General features: G+C 42.5%; 1 protein-coding gene across 2 annotated transcripts in view; it reads left to right on the top strand.

The window, feature by feature from the left end:
* The window catches only part of ZC4H2 (zinc finger C4H2-type containing), a 101674-nt gene continuing 76248 nt past the window's right edge, over window positions 1–25426 (top strand). Inside the window, exon 1 of one of the 2 annotated variants that reach the window (XM_079765879.1) lies at window positions 1–132. In XM_079765879.1, coding sequence (XP_079622005.1) covers window positions 32–132 — 101 coding nt within the window. In that variant the 5' untranslated portion in view covers window positions 1–31. The remainder of the gene's footprint in view (window positions 133–25426) is intronic. The other variant, XM_079765878.1, reaches the window with a different exon arrangement.

The raw sequence follows: 25426 nt of genomic DNA, 5'->3' as shown, positions 1-25426 counted from the left end.
GGTGGTTACTTTGTGTCTATTGTATCCCTGGATGTGTGTGTTGTACATTTTTCGGGACGTGAAATTGAAAGTGAAAAGCATGGCAGATGAGCAAGAAATAATGTGCAAATTGGAAAGCATTAAAGAGATCAGGTAAGTGGAACGTTGTAGCGCCTCCAAGCCCCCTTGTAGCCGCCCCCCCGCCCCCCCCCCCCATTCGCTTCCTGAGGTAGAAGACTGAGTTACCTTGTAAAGTATCTATTGTTGGGCTACTTGCTGAGGGGGGGGGGGGGGGGGTGGCAAAGGAGCCGGTACACCAGGAATTTCAAGGATGGGAAGGAGACTGGGAGAGTTGAGACAGATTATATATAGTGAGAAAGAGAAATAGAGTCACTGACGGAAAGAGACCTCACCAGATGTAGCAAGCAGGTGTGGCAGAGAAAGCCAAATGGGGACTACGGCGGTGGGGTGAGGTGGAAGGGAGGTGTTGATCCAAGACAGTTTTATTCTTGGGGTGGGAGTTGGGAGGTGGCATTCTTGAACCCATTATTTTTTTCAGTGTTGGCTCCAAGGTGTATTAGGCTCCTTGATCTTTAGGTATCGAGATTTTTTTCAGTCTCCCATTCAACTTCAAGACCTGGAGCTCCGGTGAGCGTTTTGAGAGCAAAGTCTAGCGCGTTGGGGCTGGTGGCTGCTGCCAAGGATTGCCCGCTGGGAGTGCTGAGGAATCCCAGCAGGCCGGGATTGGGAGGATGGCGAACACTGACTCCCGCGTGTGTATTTGCTTTCCACTCATTCACCACTTTCTTCCCCTCCTATCCTGTGCTCTGAAAGGGGGGTGGGAGCAATGGAGACTGGGGAGGAGGTTCTGCATCACTTAGTAAGGTCGCAGCAGCTGCTCTTAGGTGCCAGAGGTGTAGGGCTAGCAGGCAAAATGGGAGTTGCCTGGTGCCTCCCCCTCCCTACCCCTCTTTCCCTCTGGGAGTGGCTTTGGCTAGGAGAGGAGTTGTCCTTGCTCAGAATACAATAGCGCCCAGTAAGTGGACTGCCTGGGCTGGCACCAGGCCTTCCTTCACCTATCTTCTCTGCCAGAGCACTGCCCCCTCCAGCTTCCACCCTCATTTTGAGGGTGACATAGGTTCAGCTGTCTCCCTTTAGTGTTTTCCAGGAGGATATAAAATGTGTCAATTTAATAAATAAGACTTAGGAAGAGATTTAAATTTACCATTGGAGTCAATACCTAGAATGAGACTCCCACTTTATGGGGATGCACCTTGACTTTTTTGAAATTGGAAGGGTTATATCTTTACTTCTGCAAGAGAGTAATAGGAAGGGAACTATTATTTATTGAACCCATGGTGGGCCAAGCCCTTTGACCTACTATTGTTCCTTTCAGCAAGAGACCTGAGAGCTTCCTACACCTCCTTTACAACTGGGAAAATAGAGGCTCAGAAAATTTAATTAACTTTTCCAGAGCCAAACAGCTTGAAATGCTAGATTTTGACAGGAACCCAGTCAATATGCATGCAGAGGCTCTGGTCTTCGCACTCTATCCCATAGCATAGAGGGTCTTAGAAGGGGTGGAGAGGTGACATGTTTCAATTTTTTTTCTGCAAAAGCACCAGGAGATAGGGAGTGAGATAACTTGGTGCAGGAAATAGCCAGCTGTCATAATAACAATGTAGCTAATCAGAAGCTTAGGTATGCAAGTGTAGAGCCTAAACTTTTACTAGATTTTAAAGAAGCCCTTGCCCAACTCCAAGAGAAGGAACAGTTGGGAGCAAGGAAAAATGATCCCTCACAGTGAAAATCAAATGGGGTGTATGACTTCTACCCTTACCAGTTTTAAACCAGTAATTTCTACCAGTACTAGCTGGTATGAGATCATCAAAGGCCTAGAGAGAGGATTGACTCCCATCCCCAACCAGCAGTAAACAAGAAACCCCTGCCAACCTGGATGTCAGCCAGAAACTCAGTGGAAAACCTAGACATCTACTGGCTCCCTTCTCTTCAAAATGACAATGTAAGAGAAGGCCTGCAAAAACAAAAGTTTTAAAAGAGATCCAGTGTTCAAATTTAATTTAAAAAAATCACATGCCATACCCAGGTTATCAACTTAAATGACAAGAAACAAATTATAAAATAGAAAATCTCATCATACAAGTAGAAAGTCTCAACAAAGAAAGTCTCAATAAAGAAGAATCATATAGAAATATGAGAACTAAAAAAATACAGTAGCCAAAAGAGACCTTTAAAAACTCTAAAATATTTTAATTAGATTTATTAAGGTGACATTGGTTAATACATTTATATGGGTTTCAAGTATACATTTCTATGATACATGATCTGTATATTGCATTGTGTGCCCATCACCCAAAGTCAAATCATCTTCCATCACCATATATTTGACGCCCTTTACCTGTTACTCATTCCTACTCCCCTTCCCTCTGGTAACCACAATACTGATGTCTGTATATTTGTTTTTGTTTGTTTGTTTTTATTGTTTGTTTATTTGTTGCTTTCAGTTTCATATCCCACATATGAGTGCAATCATATGGTTCTTTTTCTGTCTGACTTATTTCGCTTAGCATGATATTTTCAAAGTCCATCCAAGTTGTCGCAAATGGCAGTATTTCATCTTTTCTTGTGGTCGAGTAGTATTCCATTGTCTAAAATCTTGCTCAACAGAAAGATGGGGAAACAGAAAAGAATCAGACAGCTTAAACATAAAACAATAGAAATCACCCAATCAGAACAACAAAGGGAAATTAGATGCCCTTCCCCCCAAAAAGAAGAAGATCAAAAAGAAAGCATTGAGCAGAGCCTCCAAATCTCTGGGACTATTTATATTCATGTTAACAGTTACATTTATGTTAACATTCATGTCAACAGTCTCAGAAAGAGAGAACAAAGAGTTCAGGACTAGAAAAGTACTTGAAGAAATAGTAGATAAAAACTTCCCAAATTAAGTAAAGGACAGAAACCTCCAGTTTCAAGAAGCTAAACAAACACCATCAGGACAAACCCAAAGAAATTCACATGAAACACATCATAGTTAACCTTCTGGAAAGCAGTCCAAGAGAAACAACACCTTACCTATAACTTTAGAGGAAAAATAGAATAACAGCAGGTTTTTCATCAGATGAAGCCCTAGTGGGAAGAGGAACAATATTTTTCAAGTGCTGAAGAAAAAGAATCATCAACCTAGAATCCTTTGTCCAGTGATAATATCTTTCAAGAATAGAGATAGTCAAGACATTCTTAGGTGAAAGGAAACAATTTATCAGTAGGAGGTCTACCCTATAAGAATGACTAAAGTAAATTCTTTTAAAAAATTATTTTATTTTTTAAATTGATTTCAGAGAGGAAGAGGAAGGGAGAGAGAGATAGAAACATGAATGATGAGAGAGAATCATTGATTGGCTGCCTCCTACACGCCCCCTACTGGGGATTGAGCCCACAACCTGCACATGTGCCCTTGACTGGAATCAAACCTGGGACCCTTCAGTCCTCAGGCCAATGCTCAATCCACTGAGCCAAACTGGCTAGGGCTAAAGTAAGTTCTTGGAAGACAGAATACAGTAGGCAAAAACATGAGTAAATACAATAGAATATATTTTCCTTTCAAGTTCTCTTTGAAGATTGGATCAAATTTTATCACATTTCATGTTCTCAATGTATGTAGAGGAAATATTTAAGACATTTATATATAAACAGTGTAAAGGCATTTAAAAGGGAAATAAGCTTCCTATATTTCACTTGAACTGGTAAAATGACATCAGAAGACTGATAAATTATGTATATATAATATAATACAGAAAACACTGAAAAGGCTATACAGAAATGGAATTTGAAAAAAATGTACAAGTAACCCACAGAAAAGCAGGACAAAGAAGACAGGAAAAGTAAAAACAGAGAGAACAAACAGGTAACAAAAAAACACAGCAGACTTATACTTAACAGCAACAACAACAAAAAAACCACAGCAGACATACATAATTGATAATTATGTTGAATATAAATGGCTTAAATATACCAATTAAAAGACAGAGTAGACTTAAAAAACATGACCCACCTATATGCTGTCTATAATAAATTTACTTCAAATATAGTGACCAACTAGGTTGAGAGTAAAAAGGATAGAAAAAAGGTGCCATGCAAACAGTAATCAGAAGAAAGCAGGAGCAGGTATATTAGTATCAGATAAAGCAGATTTCAAGTCAAAGAAAATACCCAGGGACAAAGTTAAACATGACATAATGAGACAGGGTCAATCCACCAAGAAGACTTAAAAATTCTAGATGTATATGCACCAAAAGTGATTTAAATTATTCTGCTTTTGACAATTTTACAGTAATATACAACGGTTACACCACTGGGTTTAAGAATTTGGAATGGGGAAAGTATTACATATATGTACTTGATGTACACATATGGACAGGTAAACATGCATGGGAGGTTGAAAGAAGGAAGAAGCAAAGGAAGGGGTAGAAGAACTGGAGAAAGGAGGTAACATTTGTTGAACAGTTGCTAATTTCAAAGGTCTTGGCTCATTTTTTTAAAATTTCTTTATTGATTAAGGTATTATATGTGTCCTTATCCTCCCATTGCCCCCCCCTCCATCCCCCTACTCGGTCTTGGCTCATTTAATACTTAATCTTTCTAATGGAAATTTGGGGTAGGAATTATCCCCATTTTACATATAAAGATATTGAGGCTGTTACAAAAAACTGGAGAAGAACCAAGCAATACTTAGAGAGATGGAGTTACATTTATTATGCGCGGGATCAGAGGAAAATGTCTCAAATTCTGGGCCCCAACATGAAGGAATTTTCCTTATTTTTTTTTTTTTGAATTTTCCTTATTTATATGTTTTTACTTTCTTTGTCTCCCAAATATGGGGTGTTTCCGGCCCCTTTTGCAAGTTCTTAAAGAGCCCCTATGTGCTGGGGCCTTGAGACCTCAACCAAAGGCCTTGCCTGGTGCCAGCACTGATAATTTTGTCTGGGGAAGGTTTAATGTCCTCTCTGAAGTGGGAGTAGTCTCATTTTCCTTATTATTTAAGCAAGCAAGCATTTACAGAAGACAAATAGCAGAGTTAAAATTTCAAACAGCAGTTTTTATATAAGATGGATGCTTCAAGGTCATAGAGGTTAGGTAACTTATCTTTGGTAACACATAAAGGAAAGAGAAAATATATCTTCCTATTCACATGGCATATGCATTTCAACAAATGCTAATAATCTGATTAACCATTATTCTCAGTTCTTCGACTATTCTATAATTAAATCCCTTCAAGGTATAAACAGAGCCACCTATTTCTGTTAGAAAATAATAGTAATGATATTTCTGTGCAGAAGTAGCAGGGATAATGGCAATATCACCTAAATACCTGATTAAGTCAAACTGACATTCAACATGCCCCCCTACCCACCCCCCCGGCACAGACCATGAAATATACACATTCATACTTAGTTTTCACATACACCAGTGGCAGAATTTGAAGTGGGAAATGTCTCCACTCCTGACTCAGAACACATGCCCAGCCCTGTCTTTCCTCCCAATCCCAACCACACTCCAACACTATGCTCCAGATCTTATCCCACAAATTCCACACTGGTCTATTTTGCCCATACATTCCTTAAACTTTCAAGTGGTGATGAAGGTGCATGTGGATATGTGGAAAGGGGAAGAAAAGAATGGAACAAAAAGAGGAAAATGGAAAAGAGGAAGGAAAGGAGAAGAATCCATGAGGCAGAGAAAGTGCAGCCATCCCTAGATGAACTAGAGCTCCCCAAATGCATACTAATATCTCCTCAACATGCACATGATATCCATGCACACACATTGTACACACCCATGTCCTTATTCATACACAATGAGCTTCCTTCACTAAAGAAAAGAAAAACTCATTTTGGAAGTAAATATTATGGTGTTAAATAGATCCGCTTAAGTGTAAGTTTCTATCCTGTGTGTTCTCTTTTTCTCTCTACAGATCCTCCTGGGTGATCTCTTATACTCCCATGGATTCAATTATCCCCCAGGTCCCAAATCTCTACCCCCTACCTTCCTTCCAAGCTTTAGCCCAATACATCCCACAGCCTATTGGTCTTGTCCACCTTTTGTTCCACAGACACAACTCAAATTAGCTAACTCTTTAGAATTTATCTCTTCCTGGTCTAATCCAGCTCTTCCACCTAATCTCTGGTTTAATGCTATCATTCTCTTCACAGTTCCCTCAGATTGAGACCTGAATATCAATGTTGATTACCCTTTCTTTTTATAACTCACCTCTTGGTCACTTACTAAGTCCTACTCTTTCTACCTTCAACATCTGACTCAAATTCCTGCCCTACTCTCCATCTCCATACTCATCTCCTTCATCATGGCTGTCCTGGATATTTGTAATGTTGTATCCATTTCCACCTATAGAATTATATTTTTGTCTTTGTTCTCTCCCATCCCACCACACCCCCCAACATCTTCAATGCCATCCACGCTGCTGTGAGAACAACCTTCCTAAAGCACTGGTGTTATGTTGTTCCTTGCACACATTCACTGACTTTCAATTATCTATAGCAGTATTTTTCAAAACACAGGTTATGAACCATTAGTATATCATGAAATGAATTAATCAGTTGCTAGTAACATTTGTAAAAAAGATTATGTTGCGGTTCTTAAAAAAAAAAAAAAAGAACAGAACTACCATATGACCCAGCAATCCCTTTCTGGGTATCTAACCAAAAAAACTCAAAAACATTTATTTGCAAAGATATATGCACCCCTATATCGAACAGGAGTAGTGAGAGTGGGCATCCCTGTCTTGTTCCTGTTCTTAGGTGAAATTGTTTTAGTTTTTGCCCATTGAGTATGATGTTGGCTGTGGGTTTGTCATATATGGCTTTTATTATGTTGAGATATGATCCTTCTATTCCCACCTTGCTGAGAGTTTTTATCAAGAAAGGGTGTTGGATTTTGTCAAATGCTTTTTCTGCATCAATTGATATGACTATGTGATTTTTATCTCTCAATTTGTTTATGTGATGTATCACATTTATTGATTTGCGAATATTGTACCATCCTTGCATCCCTGGGATAAATCCTACTTGGTCTTGGTGTATGGTCTTTCTGTTGTACTGCTGGATCCTATTTGCTAGAATTTTGTTGAGGATTTTGGCATCTATGTTCATGAGGTATATTGGCCTGTAATTCTCTTGCATTGTGTTGTCTTTATCTGGTTTTGGTATTAGGGTGATGCTGGCTTCATAGAAGGTGCTTGGAAGTGTTCCTTCCTCTTGAATTTTCTGGAATAGTCTGAGGAGGATAGGTTTTATTTCTTCCTTGAATGTTTGGTAAAACTCCCCTGTGAAGCCATTTGGCCCTGGGCTTTTGTTTGCTGGAAGCTTTTTGATGACTGCTTCCATTTCTTCCATAGTTATCAGCCTATTGAGATTTTTAGAATCTTCCTGATTGAGTTTTGGAAGGTTGTATTTTTCTAGGAATAAGTCCGTTTCCTCCAGGTTATCTAGTTTGTTAGAAAAGAGTTGTTCATAGTATTTTTTTAAACAATCCTTTGTATTTCTGTAGTGTCTGTTGTTATTTCTCCTCTTTCATTTCTGATTTTGTCTATTTGGGTCCTCTCTCTTTGCTTCTTGGTGAGCCTGGCTAGAGGTTTGTCGATCTTGTTTATTCTTTCAAAGAACCAGCTCTTGGTGTCATTGATCTTTTGTATTGTTTTTTTTTGGTCTCTATGTCATTCATCTCTGCTCTGATCTTTATTATTTCCTTCCTTCTGCTCACTGTGGGCGTTTCTTGTTGCTCTCTTTCTAATTCTTTGAGTTGTAGAGCTAGATGAATTATTACCATTGTTTCTTGTTTTTTGAGGTAGGCCTGTAGAGCTATAAACTTCCCTCTGAGGACTGCTTTCAGTGTGTCCCATAGCATTTGCATTGTTGTGTTTTTATTGTCATTAGTCTCCAGGATGTTTTTAATTTCTTCTTTGATCTCATTGGTAACCCAATCATTGTTTAATAGCATGCTATTCAGCTTCCAAGTGTTTGAATTTTTTGGAATGTTTTTATTGCAGTTTATTTCTAACTAGAGGCCCGGTGCACGAAATTTGTGCACGAGGGTGTGTGTTCCCTCAACCCAACCTGCACCCTCTCCAATCTGGGACCCCTCGGGGGATGTCCAGCTGCCGGGCCTAAATAGGCAGTCGGACATCCCTTTCACAATCCAGGACTGCTGGCTCCCAACTGTTTGCCTGCCTGCCTGATTGCCCCTAACCGCTTCTGCCTGCCAGCATGATCACTCCCTAACCACTCCCCTGCCAAACTAATCAATGCCTAACTGCTCCCCTGCTGGCCTGATTGTCCCCAACTGCCCTCCCCTGACAGCCCGGTCACCCCAAAATGCCCTCCCCTGCATATTCCCTCCTTATTAGATAGGGTTTTTTCTTTAACATATTGGACAGCCCTAACTGGTTTGGCTCAGTGGATGAAGCGACGGCCTACAGACTCAATGGTCCCAGGTTCAATTCCAGTTAAGGCCATGTACCTTGGTTGGGGGCACATACCCAGTGGGGAGTGTGCAGAAGGCAGCTGATCGATATTTCTCTCTCATAGATGTTTCTAGCTCTCTATCCTTTTCCCTTCCTCTCTGTAAAAAATCAATAAAATATATTTTTTAAAAAGAAACATTTAAGATTCCTCCATATCTGCCTGGCTGGTGTGCGTCAGTGGCTGAGACACCCAGGCTGGGGTTGGGAGGGGATCGCTCCGTGGGGCCGCGTGCCCCTCCCAGGCTGAGACCCCAGGCTGGGGCTGGGATGGGATCGCTCTGTGGGGCCATGCGCCCCTCCCAGGCTGAGACCCCAGGCTGGGGCTGGGACGGGATCGCTCCGTGGGACTGCGCGCCCCTCCCAGGCTGAGACCCCAGGCTGGGGCTGGTACGGAATTGCTCCGTGGGGCCGCGGGCCCCTCCCAGGCAGATACCCCAGGCTGGGGCTCGGAGGGGATTGCTCCATGGGACTGAGACCCCAGGCTGGGGCTGGGACGGGATCGCTCCATGGGTCCACACGCCCCTCCAAGGCTGAGATCCCAGGCTGGGGCTGGGATGGGATCGCTCCGTGGGGCTGTGCGTCTCTCCCAAGCTGAGACCCTAGGCTGGGGCTGGGATGGGATTGCTCCGTGGGGAGTGAATTTGTTTTTGTTTTTTATAAAGGGTCAGGAGGGCCTCTGGTAGCATTCTGCCAGGCCGCTTACTCTGCCGGGACTCTGGCGGGGCTTAGAGGACTGGGCGCCACCATCTTGTGGCTATGGGGGCTGCCATTTTGTCATGGAGAGACGGTTAATTTGCATATTACTCTTTTATTAGATAGGATATTATGCCATTGTGGTCTGAGAAAATGCGTGATATGATTTCAATCTTCTTGAATTTGGGTAGACTTTGCTTGTGACCCAATATGTGGTCTATTGTTGAAAATGTCCCATGTATACTTGAGAAGAATGTATATTCCGTGGATTTTGGGTGAAATGCTCTGAAGATGTCAATTAGGTCCATCTGATTTAGTGAGTCATTTAGAATTGCTGTTTCTTTGCAGATTTTTTGTCTAGAGGATTTATCCAGCGATGTCAGTGGTGTATTAAAGTCCCCTACTATGATTGTATTGTTGTCGATCTCTCCCTTGATATCTTCCAGGAGTTTTTTTTAATGTATTTGGGTGCTCCTGCATTGGTTGCATATATGTTTACCAGGGTTATATCCTCTTATTGTATTGATCCCTTTATTATTATGAAGTGGCCTTCCTTAACTCTTCTTATGGCCTTTACTTTTAGGTCTATTTTGTCAGATATAAGTACTGCTAACCCAGCTTTTTTTTTCATTTCCATTTGCCTGAAAGATGTTTTTCCATCCCTTCACTTTCAGTCTGTGTAAGTTCCTTTTTCTGAGGTGGGTCTCTTGTAAACAGCATATATATGGGTCATGTTTTTTTATCCATTCAGCCACTTGATGTCTTTTGATTGGAGCATTTAGTCCATTTATGTTTAAAGTTATTATTGAAAGGTACTTGTTTGTAGCCGTTTTTATGTTTTGTGCCTGTGTTTTTTGTTTCCTTTTTATTTCTTCTTTTCACACCAGTCCCTTTAGCATTTCTTGCATTGCTGGCTTGGTAGTGATAAACTACCTTAGCCTTTTTTTTGTCTGTGAAGCTCCTTATTTCCTCTTCAATTTTGAATGATAGCCTTGCTGGATAGAGTATTCTTGGATTCAGTCCCTTGGTTGGCATCACTGTGTAAATTTCCTTCCATTCTTTTCTGGCCTGATGTGTTTCTGTTGAGAAATCATTTGATAATCTAATGGGACCTCCCTTGTATGTAACTTTCTGTCTCTCTCTTGCAGCCTTTAAGATTCTCTCTTTGTCCTGAATATTTGCCATCATAATTATGATGTATCTTGGTGTGGGTCTTTTCGGGTTCATCCTGTTTGGGACTCTCTGTGCTTGTGTGTCTTTTTTCTTCACCACATCAGGGAAATTTTCTGAAATTATTTCTTCAAATAGGTCTTCTAACCCTTGTTCCTCTTCCTGTTGTTCTTGCACCCATATTATTTGTATGTTGCCTCATTTCATGTTGTCCCGTAGCTCCCTTAGGCTCTCCTCCTGTCTTTTAATGTTTTTCTCCAATTGCAATTCAGTTTGGCTGTGTTTTGCTTCCCTGTCTTGTAATTCACTCATTCGGTCCTCTGCTTCTCCTAGTCTACTTTTGAAACTTTCCATGGTGTTTTTTTATTGCAGCTATATCACTCTTCATTTCTTCTTGATTCTAACATAAGTTGTTTTTTGTTATCCATTTCTTCTTGATTCTTACATAATGTGTTGATTTTTTCTTCCATCCGGTTTATGAACTGTATGACCCTTATTCTGAATTCTTTTTCTGACATATGGCATGCCTCTGTTTCACTTAGCAGCTTTTCTGGCGATTCCTCCTTTTCTTTCCTTTGGGGTTTTTTTGTCTACACATTTTTGGTCTCACCGACTGATCTAGATGTCAAGTCGTGCAGGGGCTGCTCCTTTGGTGGCAGTGGCTCCTCGGGCTATGGTTGCTCCTTGGGCGGTCATGGTAGCAGCTGCTTCTCAGTTGGCAGTGGATCCTCTGGTGGGTGCTGTTTGTAGCAGTGGTGTCTCCTCTGGCTGGTTTGGAAAGCTGCTCGCACAGCTGCTGTTCCTTGGATGGGGGTGGGCTGATTATGAGGCTGCTGCTCCTCGGATGGGGACAGGTTGCACGTGACTGCTGCTCCTTGGACAGGGGCTGGCTGCTCACGTGGCTGCTGCTCCTTGAACAGGGGTGGATTGCTCATGTGGATGCTGCTCTTTAGATGGGGGCTGGCTGCGTGCTGCTGCTGTTCCTCAGATGGGGTGGGCTGCTCGTGATGCCGCCGCTCCTTGGACAGGGGCAGGTTACTTGCAGGGCTGCTGCTCCTCATACAGGTGCAGGTTGCTCACGCAGCTGCTTCTCCTTGGACAGAGTCCAGTCTGTTTGCGCAGCTGTTGCTCCTTGGACGGGGGATGGGCTGCTTGTGCAGCTGCTGCTCCTTGGGTGGGAGTGAGCTGCACGTCTTGTTGCTGCTCCTTGGACAGGTGCAGGTTGCTCACCCAGCTCCTTCTCTTCAGACAGGTTCAATCTGCATGTGCCTGCTGCTCCTCAGAAGGGGGTGGGCTGCTCACACAGCTGCTGCTCCTCGGATGGGGGTAGGTGGCTCATGTGGCTGCTGTTCCTCGGAAGGGGGTGCTCTGCTCACACAGCTGCTGCTCCTCAGACAGGGGTGGGGTCCTCACACAGCTGCTACTCCTTGGAAGGGGGCTGGCTGCTCAAGCGGCTGCTGCTCCTTGGCTGGGGGCAGGTTGCTTGCACAGCTGCTGCTCTTCGGACAGGTGCAGGGTGTGGGCTGCGTGCAGCTGCTGCTCCTCAGATGGGTGTCGGCTGCATGGGGCTGCCGATCCTCAGTCGTGGGTGGGCTGCTCATGCGGCTGCTGATCCTCAGATGGGGCCAGCTGCTCACATGGTTGCTGCTCCTCAGACGGGGGAACTGGCCACTCACACAGCTGCTGCTCCTTGGACAGGGGCAGGCCACGTGAAGCTGCTGCTCTTAGGCCTGGAATGGGTTGCTTGCGGGGCTGCTGCTCTTTGGACAGGAGCAGGCTGCTCACATGTCTGCTGTTCACGTGGTTGCAGTACCCTGGGCTAAAGCGTTGGGCTGGTCAGAGGGGAGTGCACTTCAGAACTCACTGGAGCCTGCACCCGGGGTGTCTGGAGCCTCATTGACTGTGCGATCACAGCCTAGGTATCAGGTCCCTGACAGTGGTGGCTGTAGAGTCCCAAGTGTTATCTGAGGGCACTCTGGGTGGAGTTGAGGTTGGGCACCCAGATACAGCAGCTCTCCCCTTCAAAAAGGCTAGGCCTCTGAGAACGAGCCGGCCTCTCGGTACTGTTTGCAGTGGTAGCAGAAGCTGCCTAGTTAGGCGAGCCCGATTAGCCTGCCCCTGAAGGTCCTGTGGGATATAACTGTGCCTCACACACACACACACACACACACACACACCACCTGACCACAAACTCCTCTTTTGCTCCCTCCCTCACTCACTCATGCTCTCTCCCTCACTGCTGCATTCTTCCTGCCTCTATAGTTGGGTCTGGGGTGTTATTTACCCGTTTGTGGATGGAGTTTCCTCTTCAGGTGTCTGGTTAATGTGGCTTGCTCTCTAGAACCTTGGCCAGACAGGATAAAATTCACCTCGACCAGACACGACACAAAGGGTACTAAGCACAAATGTACTCACGACACCAATAACCCCAATATAAGTGACCACCTGAGAAACAAGAATTAGGGGAAAGAAAAGAGAGCACAAATGATATCGAAGAGAGAGAAAAAGAAAAGAGATAAAAGAAAAAAGGAGAATATATATATATATATATGGGGGTAAGACACCACAGAACCAATAGATGAACCAAAAAAATACAAACACCAAACACCCATCTAAGAGGATTGGGGCAGAATCTGTAGAGGCTGAGCTTATATACTGAAAATAAGATTAAGAATTGGATGAATATTAAGAGGGCCTCAATTAAGTATTGAGGAAGTAGAAAGGGAATGAGAAGAAAGAGATTGAGAAGAAAATAATAATAATAAATTTACAAAAAAAATGATTTCACAAATGGTATAAAAAATTAAAAATACTAAGTTAAAATAAAATAAAATATAGTGATGGAAAAATAATGCGAAAAGAAATAGAAAATAAAGCAACAAACAAAAACAGGAAAACAAAAAAAGAAAAGAAGAAAAAAAGGGTTAACAAAATAATAAAAAAATAAAAATAAAAATGAAAAAAGTGAAGTGTCGTCGTTCCTTTGGCTGGCTTATGATCCCAGTCATCTGTACTGTACTGTTTCTCAGTTTCCCGTTGCTGGGGCTGAAGTTTTCTTTTTAGGCCAGTCCCTGTGGACTCTCAGGGACTATTCAGAGTCCTTTGTGTCATTCAGGGTGGAATCTGGGTGTGGCTGTATTGGTTGCCTGGAGACTGGAGGGAGGGGCTATCTCTCAAGAGAAAATGGCGGCCCTGTGCTCAGGTATGACTCAGTAGCAGACTCGCTACCTCCTCTCCTGGACCGTCTCCCCTCCCCAGATTCCTCAAGTCCACACCTTCTCCTGCACCTCAGCCACGAGTAAGTGTCTGTATTCGAAAGGTCCTATGAACTAGGTTCAGTGAAGAAAGGCATAGGCCCCAGAGCAGGGAGGGACTGTGTCTCTGCAAGCTCCTCTCTTGCTGGCACTGCATGGTCCGGCCAGCCCTTCAGGGCTACCTCTGAGCTCAGATCCAAAATCCAAAGTCCAAATTCCCCTGCCTCCCGCAGTCCCTTGGACCTCTTTTTCACAGTCAGACGCTTTGCCTTTCCCCAGGGATGCGGCTTGGCACCGTGCGTTTCCCCTGACCCTCTGGGTACAGAGGTCTGGCAGACACTCCTGCCTAGATCCTTGATTTTACCGCCAGGGGACCTCTGCCCTTCCCGGCTGCAAACTGTCTCACCAGCTGAGTCTCCTTCGCCAATTCAGGCTGAATTCTATTCGTTTAGCCGCTCACTCTATTTGCTCTGGGACAAGGCTCAGGACATGTCCGTCTATTCCACCGCCATTTTGTCTCTCCCTACCACAGCTTTTTTTATCCAGTCATCTACTGATGGACATTTAGGCTGTTTCCACATCTTAGCTATTGTAAATTGTGTTGCTATGAACATAAGGGTGCATACATTCTTTCTGATTGTTATTTCAGGTTTCTTAGGATATATTCCTAGAAGTGGGGTCACTGGGTCAGATGGTAGTTCCATATTTAATTTTTTGAGGAAACTCCATACTGTTCCATAATGGCTATACCAGTCTGCATCCCCACTAGCAGTGCACTAGGGTTCCCTTTTGGCCACATCCTCGCCAGCACTTGTCAATTGTTGATTTGTTCATGGTAGCCATTCTGACAGGTGTGAGGTGAGTACCTCATTGTCATTTTAATTTTCATCTTTCTCATGATCAGTGACTTTGAGCATTTTTTCATATGTCTCTTGGCCATTTGCATGTCCACTTTGGAGAAATGTCTATTTAGGTCCTTTGCCCATTTTTTATTGAGTTGTTTGTCTTCCTTCTGCTAAGTTGTATGAGTTCCTGATATATTTTGTATATTAACCCTTTATCAGATGTATAATGGCCAAATATTTTCTCCCATGCAGTCAACTCCCTTTTCATTTTGTTGATGGTTTCTTTTGCTGTGCAGAAGCTTCTTATTTTTATACTAGAGGCCTGGTGCACAAAATTTGTGCACTTATGGGGCCCTGCTCCCCAACCCTCCAATATTCATGTATTTTTGTATATGTGTGTATGTATGCACTGTTGGTTTTTTTGTTAATCCTCACCTAAGGACATTTTTCATAGATTTTTAGAGTAGAAGGGAAGGAGAGAGACAGAGAGAGAAACATGGATGTGAGAAAGACATATCAATTGGTTGCCTCCTGCACATACCCCGACCAGATCAGGCTGAAATAGCGCTGCCAACAGGGCCGACTGCTGGCAGCCCACTGGGGCTCAGATGTTGAGCGTATGGCAATTTTCTGTTTCTGCTTCCACATCTGGTAGAGGTCCCGCTTGTAGGAGCTGCTGATATAGCCACCACTTTCTGTCTTGATCTTCTTCTTGTCCTCTTGTCCTGACTGTCCCACAAACCGCTTCTTCTTCCAGTCCCACTTGAGCTGCTGCCGGCCCCTGGTTAGGTTCTGGGCCTCGCCCCCCATCAGGTCCAGGACAGCACCAGCCACCTGATGCTCAAAGGCACCTCTGGTCCCCACCAACGCTTAGGACCCATTCACTGTCGAAATCTTTGGGCTGATAGGGGACATAGAAATCCTGATCCAGCTGCCGGGCCTCCTCCTTCCACCTCTTGGCTCCCCGTTCAGGTCCTGGCTGTTGCCATTTTCGGCCCACAACCTCTATGAGACATCCTTCATGCTCTCTCCCTCCTCCTCCTCCTCCTCCTCCTCCTCCTCCTCCTCCTCCTCCTCTTTCCCAGGCTGCTCCGCCTGCCACACTGGCAGCTCCAGGCCCTCCTGCCGTTCCTGCCGGCCCTGCCGGAAGCTGGCGATGGCCTTGAAGTCCTTCTGTAGCTTGGCCCACATCACCTGGCTGCTCAGGTCCCGGCTGGAGGCGTTGATCTCAAAGATGGTCGCCTGTGAGCGGTATTGCTTGATGCTGTCCCACCAGCCTCAGCTGCTGCAGCTCCTCCTCCTCAAAGCTCAAGCTGAAGAGGGGTTGTAGGCCCAGCCCCTCAAGGTCCAGCTCCTTGGCCTGCTTAATGGACTCTGGCAAGTACACCGGCTCCCCGCTTTTTGGCCTTGGAGCCGGAGCGGACACCCCTCCCCACTTTAGATGGCAGGGCAGCCGGGTGTCCGCTCCGTCTCCCCGCTTTCGATGGCGGGGAGCCGGGTATCCGCGGCAGCCCCCCTCAGCGGCCACTGATCCCGTCTTTTGAGAGGCGCGGGGGGTGGGGTGGGGGGGGTGGGACTCACGAGTCCCGCCCCCCGCGCCTCTCAATGACCAGATCGGCCGCCCAAGTGCTTGCCCCACGCCTCCCAGCAGCCCCATCGGTGGCCGATCCGGTCATTGAGAGGCGCAGGGGCCGATCTGGCTGTTGAGAGGCACGGGGCGCGGGACTCTGCGGCCGATCCGGTCATTGAGAGGCGCCTCTCAACAGCCAGATCGGCGGTGGCGCGGGGGCGGGACTCGCGAGTCCTGCGCCCTGCACCTCTCAATGACCGGATAGGCCACCCCGAGTCCCGCCCCCAAGCCTCCGCTGCCCAATCGTGGGCATAGCAGAGTGATGGTTATTTGCATATTACCCTATTATTAGGTAGGATAGTACCATTAAAAAAAAATTTCTCCTTAGTTTCCTTTGCCCTAGGAGATGTACCTGTAAACATATTGCTATGAGAGATGTCTGAGATTTTTCTGCCTATGGCTTCTTCTAAGATTTTTATGGTTTCACGACTTACATTTAAGTTTTATATCTATTTTGACTTTATTCTTATGTATGGTATAAGTTGGTGGTCTAGTTTCATTGTTTTGCATGTATCTGTCCAATTTTCCCAACACCATTTATTGAAGAGACTGTCTTGACTCCATTGTATACTCTTGCCTCCTTTGTCAAATATTAATTAAGTGTAATGGATTGGGTCAATTTGTAGGGTCTCTGTTCTGTGCCATTGACCTATATGCCTGTTCTTGTACCAGTACCAGGCTGTTTTGATTACAGTGGCTTTGTACTATAACTTGAAATCTGGTATTGTGATTCCTCCAACTTTGTTCTTCTTTCTCAAGATTGTTTCAACTATTCGGGGTCTTTTTTGGTTCCATATGCATTTGTGGAAAATTTGTTCTAGATCTGTGAAATATGCTGTTGGTATTTTAATAGGGATTGCATTGAATCTTTAGATTGCCTTCGGTAGTATCGACATTTTAATGATATTGATTCTAACAATCCCTGAACACGGTACAGTCTTCCACTTGTTTATAGCTTCTTCTATCTCTTTTTTTCAACATCTTGTAGTTTGCCCAGTACAGGTCTTTTGCCTCTTTGGTTAAGTTTATTCCTAAATAATTTAATTTTTTTTGTTGCAATGGTAAATGGGGTTGCTTGTTTAGTTTCTCTTTCTGAGAATTCATTATTGGTGTATAAAAATGCCATCGATTTTTGGGTGTTGATTTTGTATCCTGCTACATTGCCAAGTTCATTTATTAAATTTAGTAGATTTTTGGTGGAATCTTTAGGGTTTTCTATGTATTATGTCATCTGTGAATAATGAGAGTTTTACTTCTACCTTTCCAATTTGGATCCCTTTTATTTCTTTTCCTTGTCTGATCGCTATGGCTAGCACTTCCAGTACTGTGTTGAATAAGAGTGGTGAAAGTGGATATCCCTGTCTTGTTTCTTTTGTTGGGGAAAATGGTTTTAGTATTTGCCCATTGAGTATGATGTTTGCTATAGGTTTGTCATATATGGCCTTTATTATGTTGAGATATGCTCCTTCTGTTCCCACATTGTTGTTGAGGGTTTTTATCAAAAATGGGTGTTGGATCATGTGATATTTATCTTTCTCTGACTGTCTTATTTCACTTAGCATAATGCTCGGGGGGGGGGCAATGAGGGGATAAGGACACATATGTAATACCTTAATTAATAAAGGAAAAAAATAAAACAAAAAAATGGGTGTTGGATTTTGTCAAATGCTTTTCCTGCATCTATTGATATGATCATGTGATTTTTGTCTTTCAGTTTGTTTATATGATGTATCACGGTTATTGATTTGTGAATATTATACCAGCCTTGCATCCTTGGAATAAATCCCATTTAGTCATGGTGTATGATCTTCTTAATATATTGCTGGATCTGATTTGCTTGTATTTTGTTGAGCTTTTTAGCATCTACTAGTATGTTCATCAGGGATATTGGCCTGTAATTCTCTTTCTTTGTAGTATCTTTGTCTGCTTTTGGAATTAGGGTAATGCTGGCCTGATAAAAAGAACTTGGAAGTGTTCCTTCCTCTTGGATTTTTTTGGAGTAGTTTGAGGAGTATAGGTGCTGGTTCTTCTTTGAATGTTTGGTAAAACTCACCTATGAAGCTGTCCAGGCCCAGGATTTTGTTACTGCTTCTATTTCATAATTTGTTATTGGCCTATTCAGTTTTTCTAATTCTTCCTGATTCAGTTTTTGGAGATTGTATTTTTATAGGAATTTGTCCATTTCAACCACATTGTCCAGTTTGTTGGCATATAGCTGTTCATAGTATTTCCTTACAACCCTTTGTATTCCTGTGGTGTCAGTGATTACTTCTCCACTTTTGTTTTTTATTTTATTTATTTTGGTCTTCTCTCTTTGTTTCTTGATGAGTCTGGCTAACGGTTCATCAATTTTGTTTATCCTTTCAAAGAATCAGCTCTTTATTTCATAGATTATTTTGTATTGTTTGTTTGTTTTTTGTTTGTTTTTTAGTCTTGGATCATTTATTTCTGCCCTAATCTTATTTCCTTCCTTCTACTTACTATGGGCTTTTCTTATTGTTCTCTTTCTTGTTCTTTAAATTGTAGGGTTAAATAGTTTATTGTTGATTTTTCTTGTTTTTTGAGGTAGGCCTGTAGTGCTATGAACTTCCCTCTAAGGACTTCTTTTGCTGTGTCCCAGAGATTTGAGGTTGTTTTGTATTCATTTTCATTTGTTTCAAGGAAGTTTTATTTATTTTTTTCTTGATCTCGTTGGTAACCTACTCATTGTTTAATAACATGCTATTTAGTCTCCATGTGTTGGAATGTTTTTGGGTGCTTTTACTGTAGTTGATTTCTTATTTCATTCCACTGTGATCTGAGAAGATGCTTGATATGATTTCAATCTTCTTGAACTTGTAGATGCTTATTTTGTGTCCTAACATGTGGTCTTTGTGAATGATCTATGTGCCCTTGAGAAGAATGTATATTCTGCAGCTTTGGGGTGAAATGTACTATAAATGTCAATTAAATCCATCTAATATAGTATGTCCATTAGAGTCAATCTTTTCTTGTTAAGTTTTTGTCTGGAAGATCTATCTAGTGAAGTCAGCTGGGTGTTAAATTCCCTTACTGTGACTGTATTGTTGTCTATCTCTCCCTTAAAGTCCTCTAGAAGTTTTTTATAAATATATTTAGGTGCTCCTATATTGGGTGTATATATGTTTACCAGGGTTATATCCTCTTGGTGGATCAATCCCTTTAGTATTATGTAATGACCTGTGTTATCTCTTGTGATGGCCTTCATTTTTAAGTCTCCTTTTTTCGGATTTGAGTGTTTACTACTCCAGCTTTTTTTTCTTTTGCATTTGCATGGAAAATTTTTTCCATCTCTTCACTGTCATCCTGTGTGTGTCTTTTGTTTTGAGGTGGGTCTCTTGTAGACAGCATATAGTTGGGTCATGTATTTGTATCCATTCAGCTACCCTATGCTTTTTGATTGGAGCATTTAATCTATTTACATTTAAGGTTATTTTTGATGGGTATTTTTATATTTCCATTTTAATTCTGTATGGATAGGTTTCTCTCTCTATTTCTTCTCATTACAGCAGTACCTTTAGCATTTCTCATAATGCTATGGACTTCCTTCTCATGACTTCTTTTGCTGTGTCCCAGAGATTTTGGTTTGTTGTGTGTTCATTTTCATTTGTTTCAAGGAAGTTTTTAAATTTTTTTCTTGGTGGTGATGTACTCCTTTAGCCTTCCCTCCCCCCCCCCCCGGGAAACTCTTTATTTGACCGTCTATTTTGAATGAATGATAACATTGCTGGATATAATAATCTTGGTTTCAGATCTTTGCTTTCCATTACCTTGAGTACTTCATGCCATTCCCTTCTGACCTGTAGAGTTTCTGATGAGAAATCAGGTGTCAGCCTTATGGGAACTCCTTTATAAGTAACAGTTTGCTTGTCTCTTTCTGCCTTTAAGATTCTCTCTTTGTCTTTACTTTTTGCCATTTTAATTATGATGTTTGGGTTCTCCTTGCTTGGGATTCTCTGTGCCTCCTGGACTTGTCTGATTTTTTCCCTTTACCAGGTTAGGGAAATTTTTTGCCATTATTTCTTCAAACACGTTCTCTATCCCTTTCTGCCTCTTATGGCACATGTGCTATTCTAATATTGTTATGTTTCACGTTGTTCCACAGCTCCCTTAAGCTCTCCTCCTGTTTTTTTTTTTTTTCTTTTTGGTCTCTGATTGAGTGATATTTTCAACCCCATTTTCTAATTCACTGATTCAATCCTCAGCTTCCCATAATCTGTTGTGTATTCCTTCCAATGTGTTCTTCATTTGTGCTATGTCATTCTTTATTTCTGTTTTAATAGTTTCTATGTCTTTTCTCATACTGTTGAGCATATTTACCATAATTATTCTGAACTCTGATTCAGATAAATTTTTTATCTTTGTTTCATTTATCTCTTCTTCTGGAGAGTTCTCTTGTTCTTTCATTTGGGGTTTGTTTCTTTGTCTCCTCATTTTGGTTGCCTATTTGGGTTTGTGACTATGTATTAGGTAGATCTGCTACACCTCTCAATCTCTAGTGGTGGACAGTGTTAAACACTGTTTTTTACTAATTAGATTGGGCAAAGATTCAAAGACTCTAGAGACTACCTCTGTCTACAGGCTGATAGGATTTTGTCTTTGCCTTCAGGCAATAGTCCACAGATGTGGCAAGAGTTTTTTGTTTTTGTTTTTTCAAATGGGTGGGGCAATTGCTTCTTCCTGGAAACTAATTGTTATTCTCAGTCTCTTAATGGGCCTGAGCAACTCCACACCATGGGGCAAGGTGTTTTCCAACAGGGTGAATTAACTGTCTTTCCCCCAGGCAAGGTTAACTGTATAGGAGATGTCTGCATGGGAAAGATGACTTATGCAGTGTGAGGGAATGACTCACCACAGGAAACTGGGTGTCTGCCTTCTGAGTTCTAACCCCAGAGACTCCTGATCCTGGCTTCTGTTCACTCAGCTCCAGTCCACTCTGCCGTCCCTCTGCTGGGCACAAGGTGGGTGGTTTGACAGGGAATTTTGTGCAGTGGTCCTTCAAGAGGGTGCCTGAATTTCTAGCAGCTTCTCCCAGGCAGACAGCAACCTTGCTGCTTTTCACAGCCAGATGTCATGTGGGTACCCTTCTCAGTTCTGGTGTTTTCTTCTGGGAGGCCCAGCTTGGGAATTAGATCCCTGAGTTCTCAGTAGCAATCCCCACAGCTGAGATATCTCTCCAGAACTTCAGTTGCTGTCTGTGTGGGCCCAGCCAGCCCTTTTGCACCTCATCCCCTCCTACCAGTTTCTCCACTTTTGATCCTTGGTTATCAGGGTTCTCTCCAGCGAGTCTTTTGTTGATTATTCAGGAAGTTTTTCTGTATTTTAGTTGTAATTCCAGTTTAGTCCTGGGACCATGCCCTTGCAGCATCTACTTACTCAGCCACCATTTTTAATTTCTCTGGTTAGATTCTTAAGAGTAAAGTTTCTGGGTCATATAACAAACATGCATATACCATTTTATGATACTGTGAAACTCCGCTGGCTGGTTTTGCTCAGTGGATGAAGCATCGGCATGGATACTGAAGGATCCTGCGTTCAATTCCGGTCAAGGTCACATGCCTGGGTTGTGGGCTCAATCCCCAGTAGCGGGGCATGCAGGAGGCTGCTGATCAATGAGTCTCTCTCATCATTGATGTTTCCATCTCTTTCTCCCTCTCCCTTCCTCTCTGAAATCAATAAAAAAAATATATTTGAAAAAAAAGATACTGCAAAACTTTTCTCCAAAATTGTAGTGCCAATTTCCATCCCCAGAAGCAAAATATGAAGGTATGTTTCTCTACATTTTCAACAAGACTTGTTATTGTATGTCTAAAAAGGATATTTTAGCCACCCCAGTTGTGTGAAATGGTAATTCTTTGTAGTTCATTGTAGTTTTAACTAGCATTTCCCTAATGACTAAAATTTTGAGCATCTTCTTTATGGGTTTATTTGCACCCATATATCTTCTTTGATGAAGTGTCTATTTAAACCTTTTCCTCATTTATCAATTGGGTAATCAACTGAGTAATCTTTATATATTCAGGATACAAGTCCCTCATCAGATACATGCTTTGGCAAGATGTTATCCCAGTCTGGAAATTTTAGCTACTGACGTAGCCACACAGTCTGCTGATTCTGATTTTTAAAAAAGTCTATTTTTCTCTACATATATAATTTGTGAAATTTTCTATTGCTATGTCTTCATATTCATTAGTCTTTTCTTCTTTATTGTCTTAGTTCACTAATGCAGTTTTTCATCTCTCAATATTTTATTTGGGTATTTTTCATCTCTACCTGGTGTGGCCAATAATTTCTCAAGCTTTGTGAATATATGAAATGCATGAATAGTAACTGTTAGTGTCCTTGGGTTCTAATTCTTCCACCCTGTGTCAATGTGAAAAACATTCAAACCTGTAGAGAATTTTTGTTTATTTGATCCAAACTGTCAACAATTGCTTGGAAGCAAAATCTAAACGGATTGAGAGAATGCTCCAGAGAATGGTAGTTTTGCACCTTATTTTATACACTAGAAGCCTGGTGCACGAGATTCGTGCACTGGGGGTGGGGATTATCCTTCAGCCCGGTCTGTGCCCTCTTGCAGTCCAGGACCAGGACCCCTCAGGGGATGTCTGCCTGGGGATCGGGCCTAAGCCAGCAGACAGACATCCCTCTCGCAATCCAGGGCTCTCATAGTCCAGGACCCCTTGCTCCTTACCGCCCACCTGCAGTGGAGGCAGGAGAGGCTCCCGCCACCACCACTGGGCTCGCTAGCCGCAAGCCTGGCTTCTGGCTTCTGGCTTCTGGCTCCTACATTGAGCATCTGCCCCCGGTGGTCAGTGCGCATCATAGCAATCGGTCTTTCTGCTGTTTGGTTGATTTGAACAGTCACTATTCCCAGCCATGTGTGGGCTCTGAGCACTGTTCCCTCTAATCCTTTTATTATATAGGATTGCACTTAAAAGAGAAGACATAAGTGGATTACATGAAATCCATTGGTGATAGATTAGGGAGGTGGGAGAAAGCAAAGTGGGAAAACCTCTGGGATTGGATAAAAAGAATAATGATAGACATAATACATCTTTTACATTGTTGGATATAGGATAGTTAACAGTCAACAATTAACACTTGATAACAACAACAATGAGGGGATTTATGGTCTCTGATCTGGTGTGGTTATGCCCTGAAGTGTCTGGGAAAAAGGAAGTTGCTTTGACATTTTAAAGATATGTTACCATAGATGTAAAAGACTATAGACAGATTCAGTTAAGGTAAAGATTGACTTTTGTCAGGAAATATTCTAGCCTAGGTCATGACTTCCCACCGTGACCTGCTTTTAGCTAAAAAATTTTAATTGCAGTACATCCTATGTGGTTATGTTGTAGGCAGTGGGAACAGCACCAGGTGTTACACCCATGGGGTCTGACTGGACCTGGGTTCAGCAACCTCAGTACTTGGGTTCTGGCTCGGAAAGAATTCAGAGCCAAGACCCAAACTATAAGGGAACATTTATTTGGTAAATTACAGAGGTAGAAAAAGTAATTCCTAGAAGAAATTGGCTTAGGAAACAAGTTATGAAGGTAAAAGAGCTTGGGAGTGAGGAAGCTAATGGTAATGTGCCTGGGGAGAGGACGAAGGAGGGGAAAGGGAAAGGCATGCTCCTGGGAGGGAGATCCTTCTGGGTCCTACTCCTAAGTGTTTTATGGGTAAAGACTTTAGGGGAGGTCCCAAGGAAGATCTCAATAGAATATTCAGCAGTTTTTCAAATGTGACCTTTCATGCTTGTAGTCTCCACTGATTGATTGGTGGGCACTTGGGCAGGGGGTCATTAATCAATGCAGCTATTCCTGAGGTCAGCATTGACTGGTTTTATTGCTTTTCTGGACCTGGAGCTGAAATACAACTGAGGTTAGATGTTATCTCTAGGGAGGAAAGGTCAGGGTGTCCAAACCACATGACCGACCATCCATATGCTAGTGGAGAAAGGTCACCCTGGGGACAAGGTCCCACTGTGTAATTGTCCATTGCTAGGCACCCAGTTCTTTCCACCCTGATGACCTTCTGTACCTAGCCCATGGTCCTCACTCTGCTCATGTCTGTCCTATCACAGTTATTTTAGGTCTCTGAGTTTGTAAGGTAACCATGCAGCCCTCCCCTGAGCTTGTAATGATTAGTATTTGGCCCCTTTTTGTCCACATTTGTCATCTCTATGTTATTTTTATTATTTTCCATGTTAGAGATTACATTTTTCCTGCTTAATTGCATACCTAACAAGGTTTGGTTAGATGCCAGACATTGTGAATTTTACCTTGTTGATTTTTCATATTTTCACATTCTTATAAATATTCTTGAGCTTTCTTCTGGCACATCATTATGACACTTGGAACCAGCTCTATCCTTCTGGACTGTGATTTTCCGCTTAGTTAATGGGACCATCACAGGATTTAGTGTAGGGCTCATTTTCACAAGTAGTAATGTAAAACATTTTCTTTGTACTTTAATGATTTGTGAATTGTGAAATTTTTCCACCTTGGCTGTTTAGAACAGTCACTATTCCCAGCCATGTGTGGGCTCTGAGCACTGTTCCCTCTAATCCTTTTTAATGGTTCTTTCTTTGGCCTCAGGTAGTTTCCTTATACACATACACATATGCTGATCAATACTTAAGTATTTGAGGAGGATCCTCCGAAGCTTATAATATCTCTTTCCACAGGTCTTCCCTCTCCAAAACTTCTTCCAGCAAACTCTAGATGCCTTGTCTTCTCCAGACTCATGGCTCCATTTCCTCAGTTGAGGTAGACTGCCAGGTTGTGTCTGAGTTCCCCATACCTGCCCTGCAACCTAGAATATTAATCTAGGCAGAAAGATAGGGTAATCCTTGGGCTCGTCTAAGCTTTTTCATCTCGCAGAAATCACTGAGTTTACTTGCCTGATGTCCAATGACTTGAACATTGTTGTTTCAAATATTTTGTCTGGCATTTTTGTTTGTTTGCTTTGTTTTAGTTATTTTGTATGAGAAGGTATGTCTGGTCCCTGTTACTCTGTCTTGACTAGAAGTGGAAATGAATGTTATTCTCCAAATTTGGTTTCAAAATATCAGATTTCACCATTTAAGACACACACATTTTATATTTTACAAATCTAATATCATGAAGCATCTTAAATATAATGCTACCTTTCTATCCCTGTTGGCCAAGAGGTAATTATGTTGTTATCATTGCATGAGTACATACGAACTTGTCCATGGCTGTTCATATTATCATCATTTTAACGGACTTATTTCCATGATTGTCACTGTATG

This window comes from Cnephaeus nilssonii, assembly GCF_951640355.1.
Source record: "Cnephaeus nilssonii genome assembly, chromosome: X".
NCBI classification, from domain to species: Eukaryota; Metazoa; Chordata; class Mammalia; order Chiroptera; family Vespertilionidae; genus Cnephaeus; species Cnephaeus nilssonii.
Note: the sequence above shows the minus strand (reverse complement) of the source record. Positions and strands in the feature narration are given on the sequence as shown.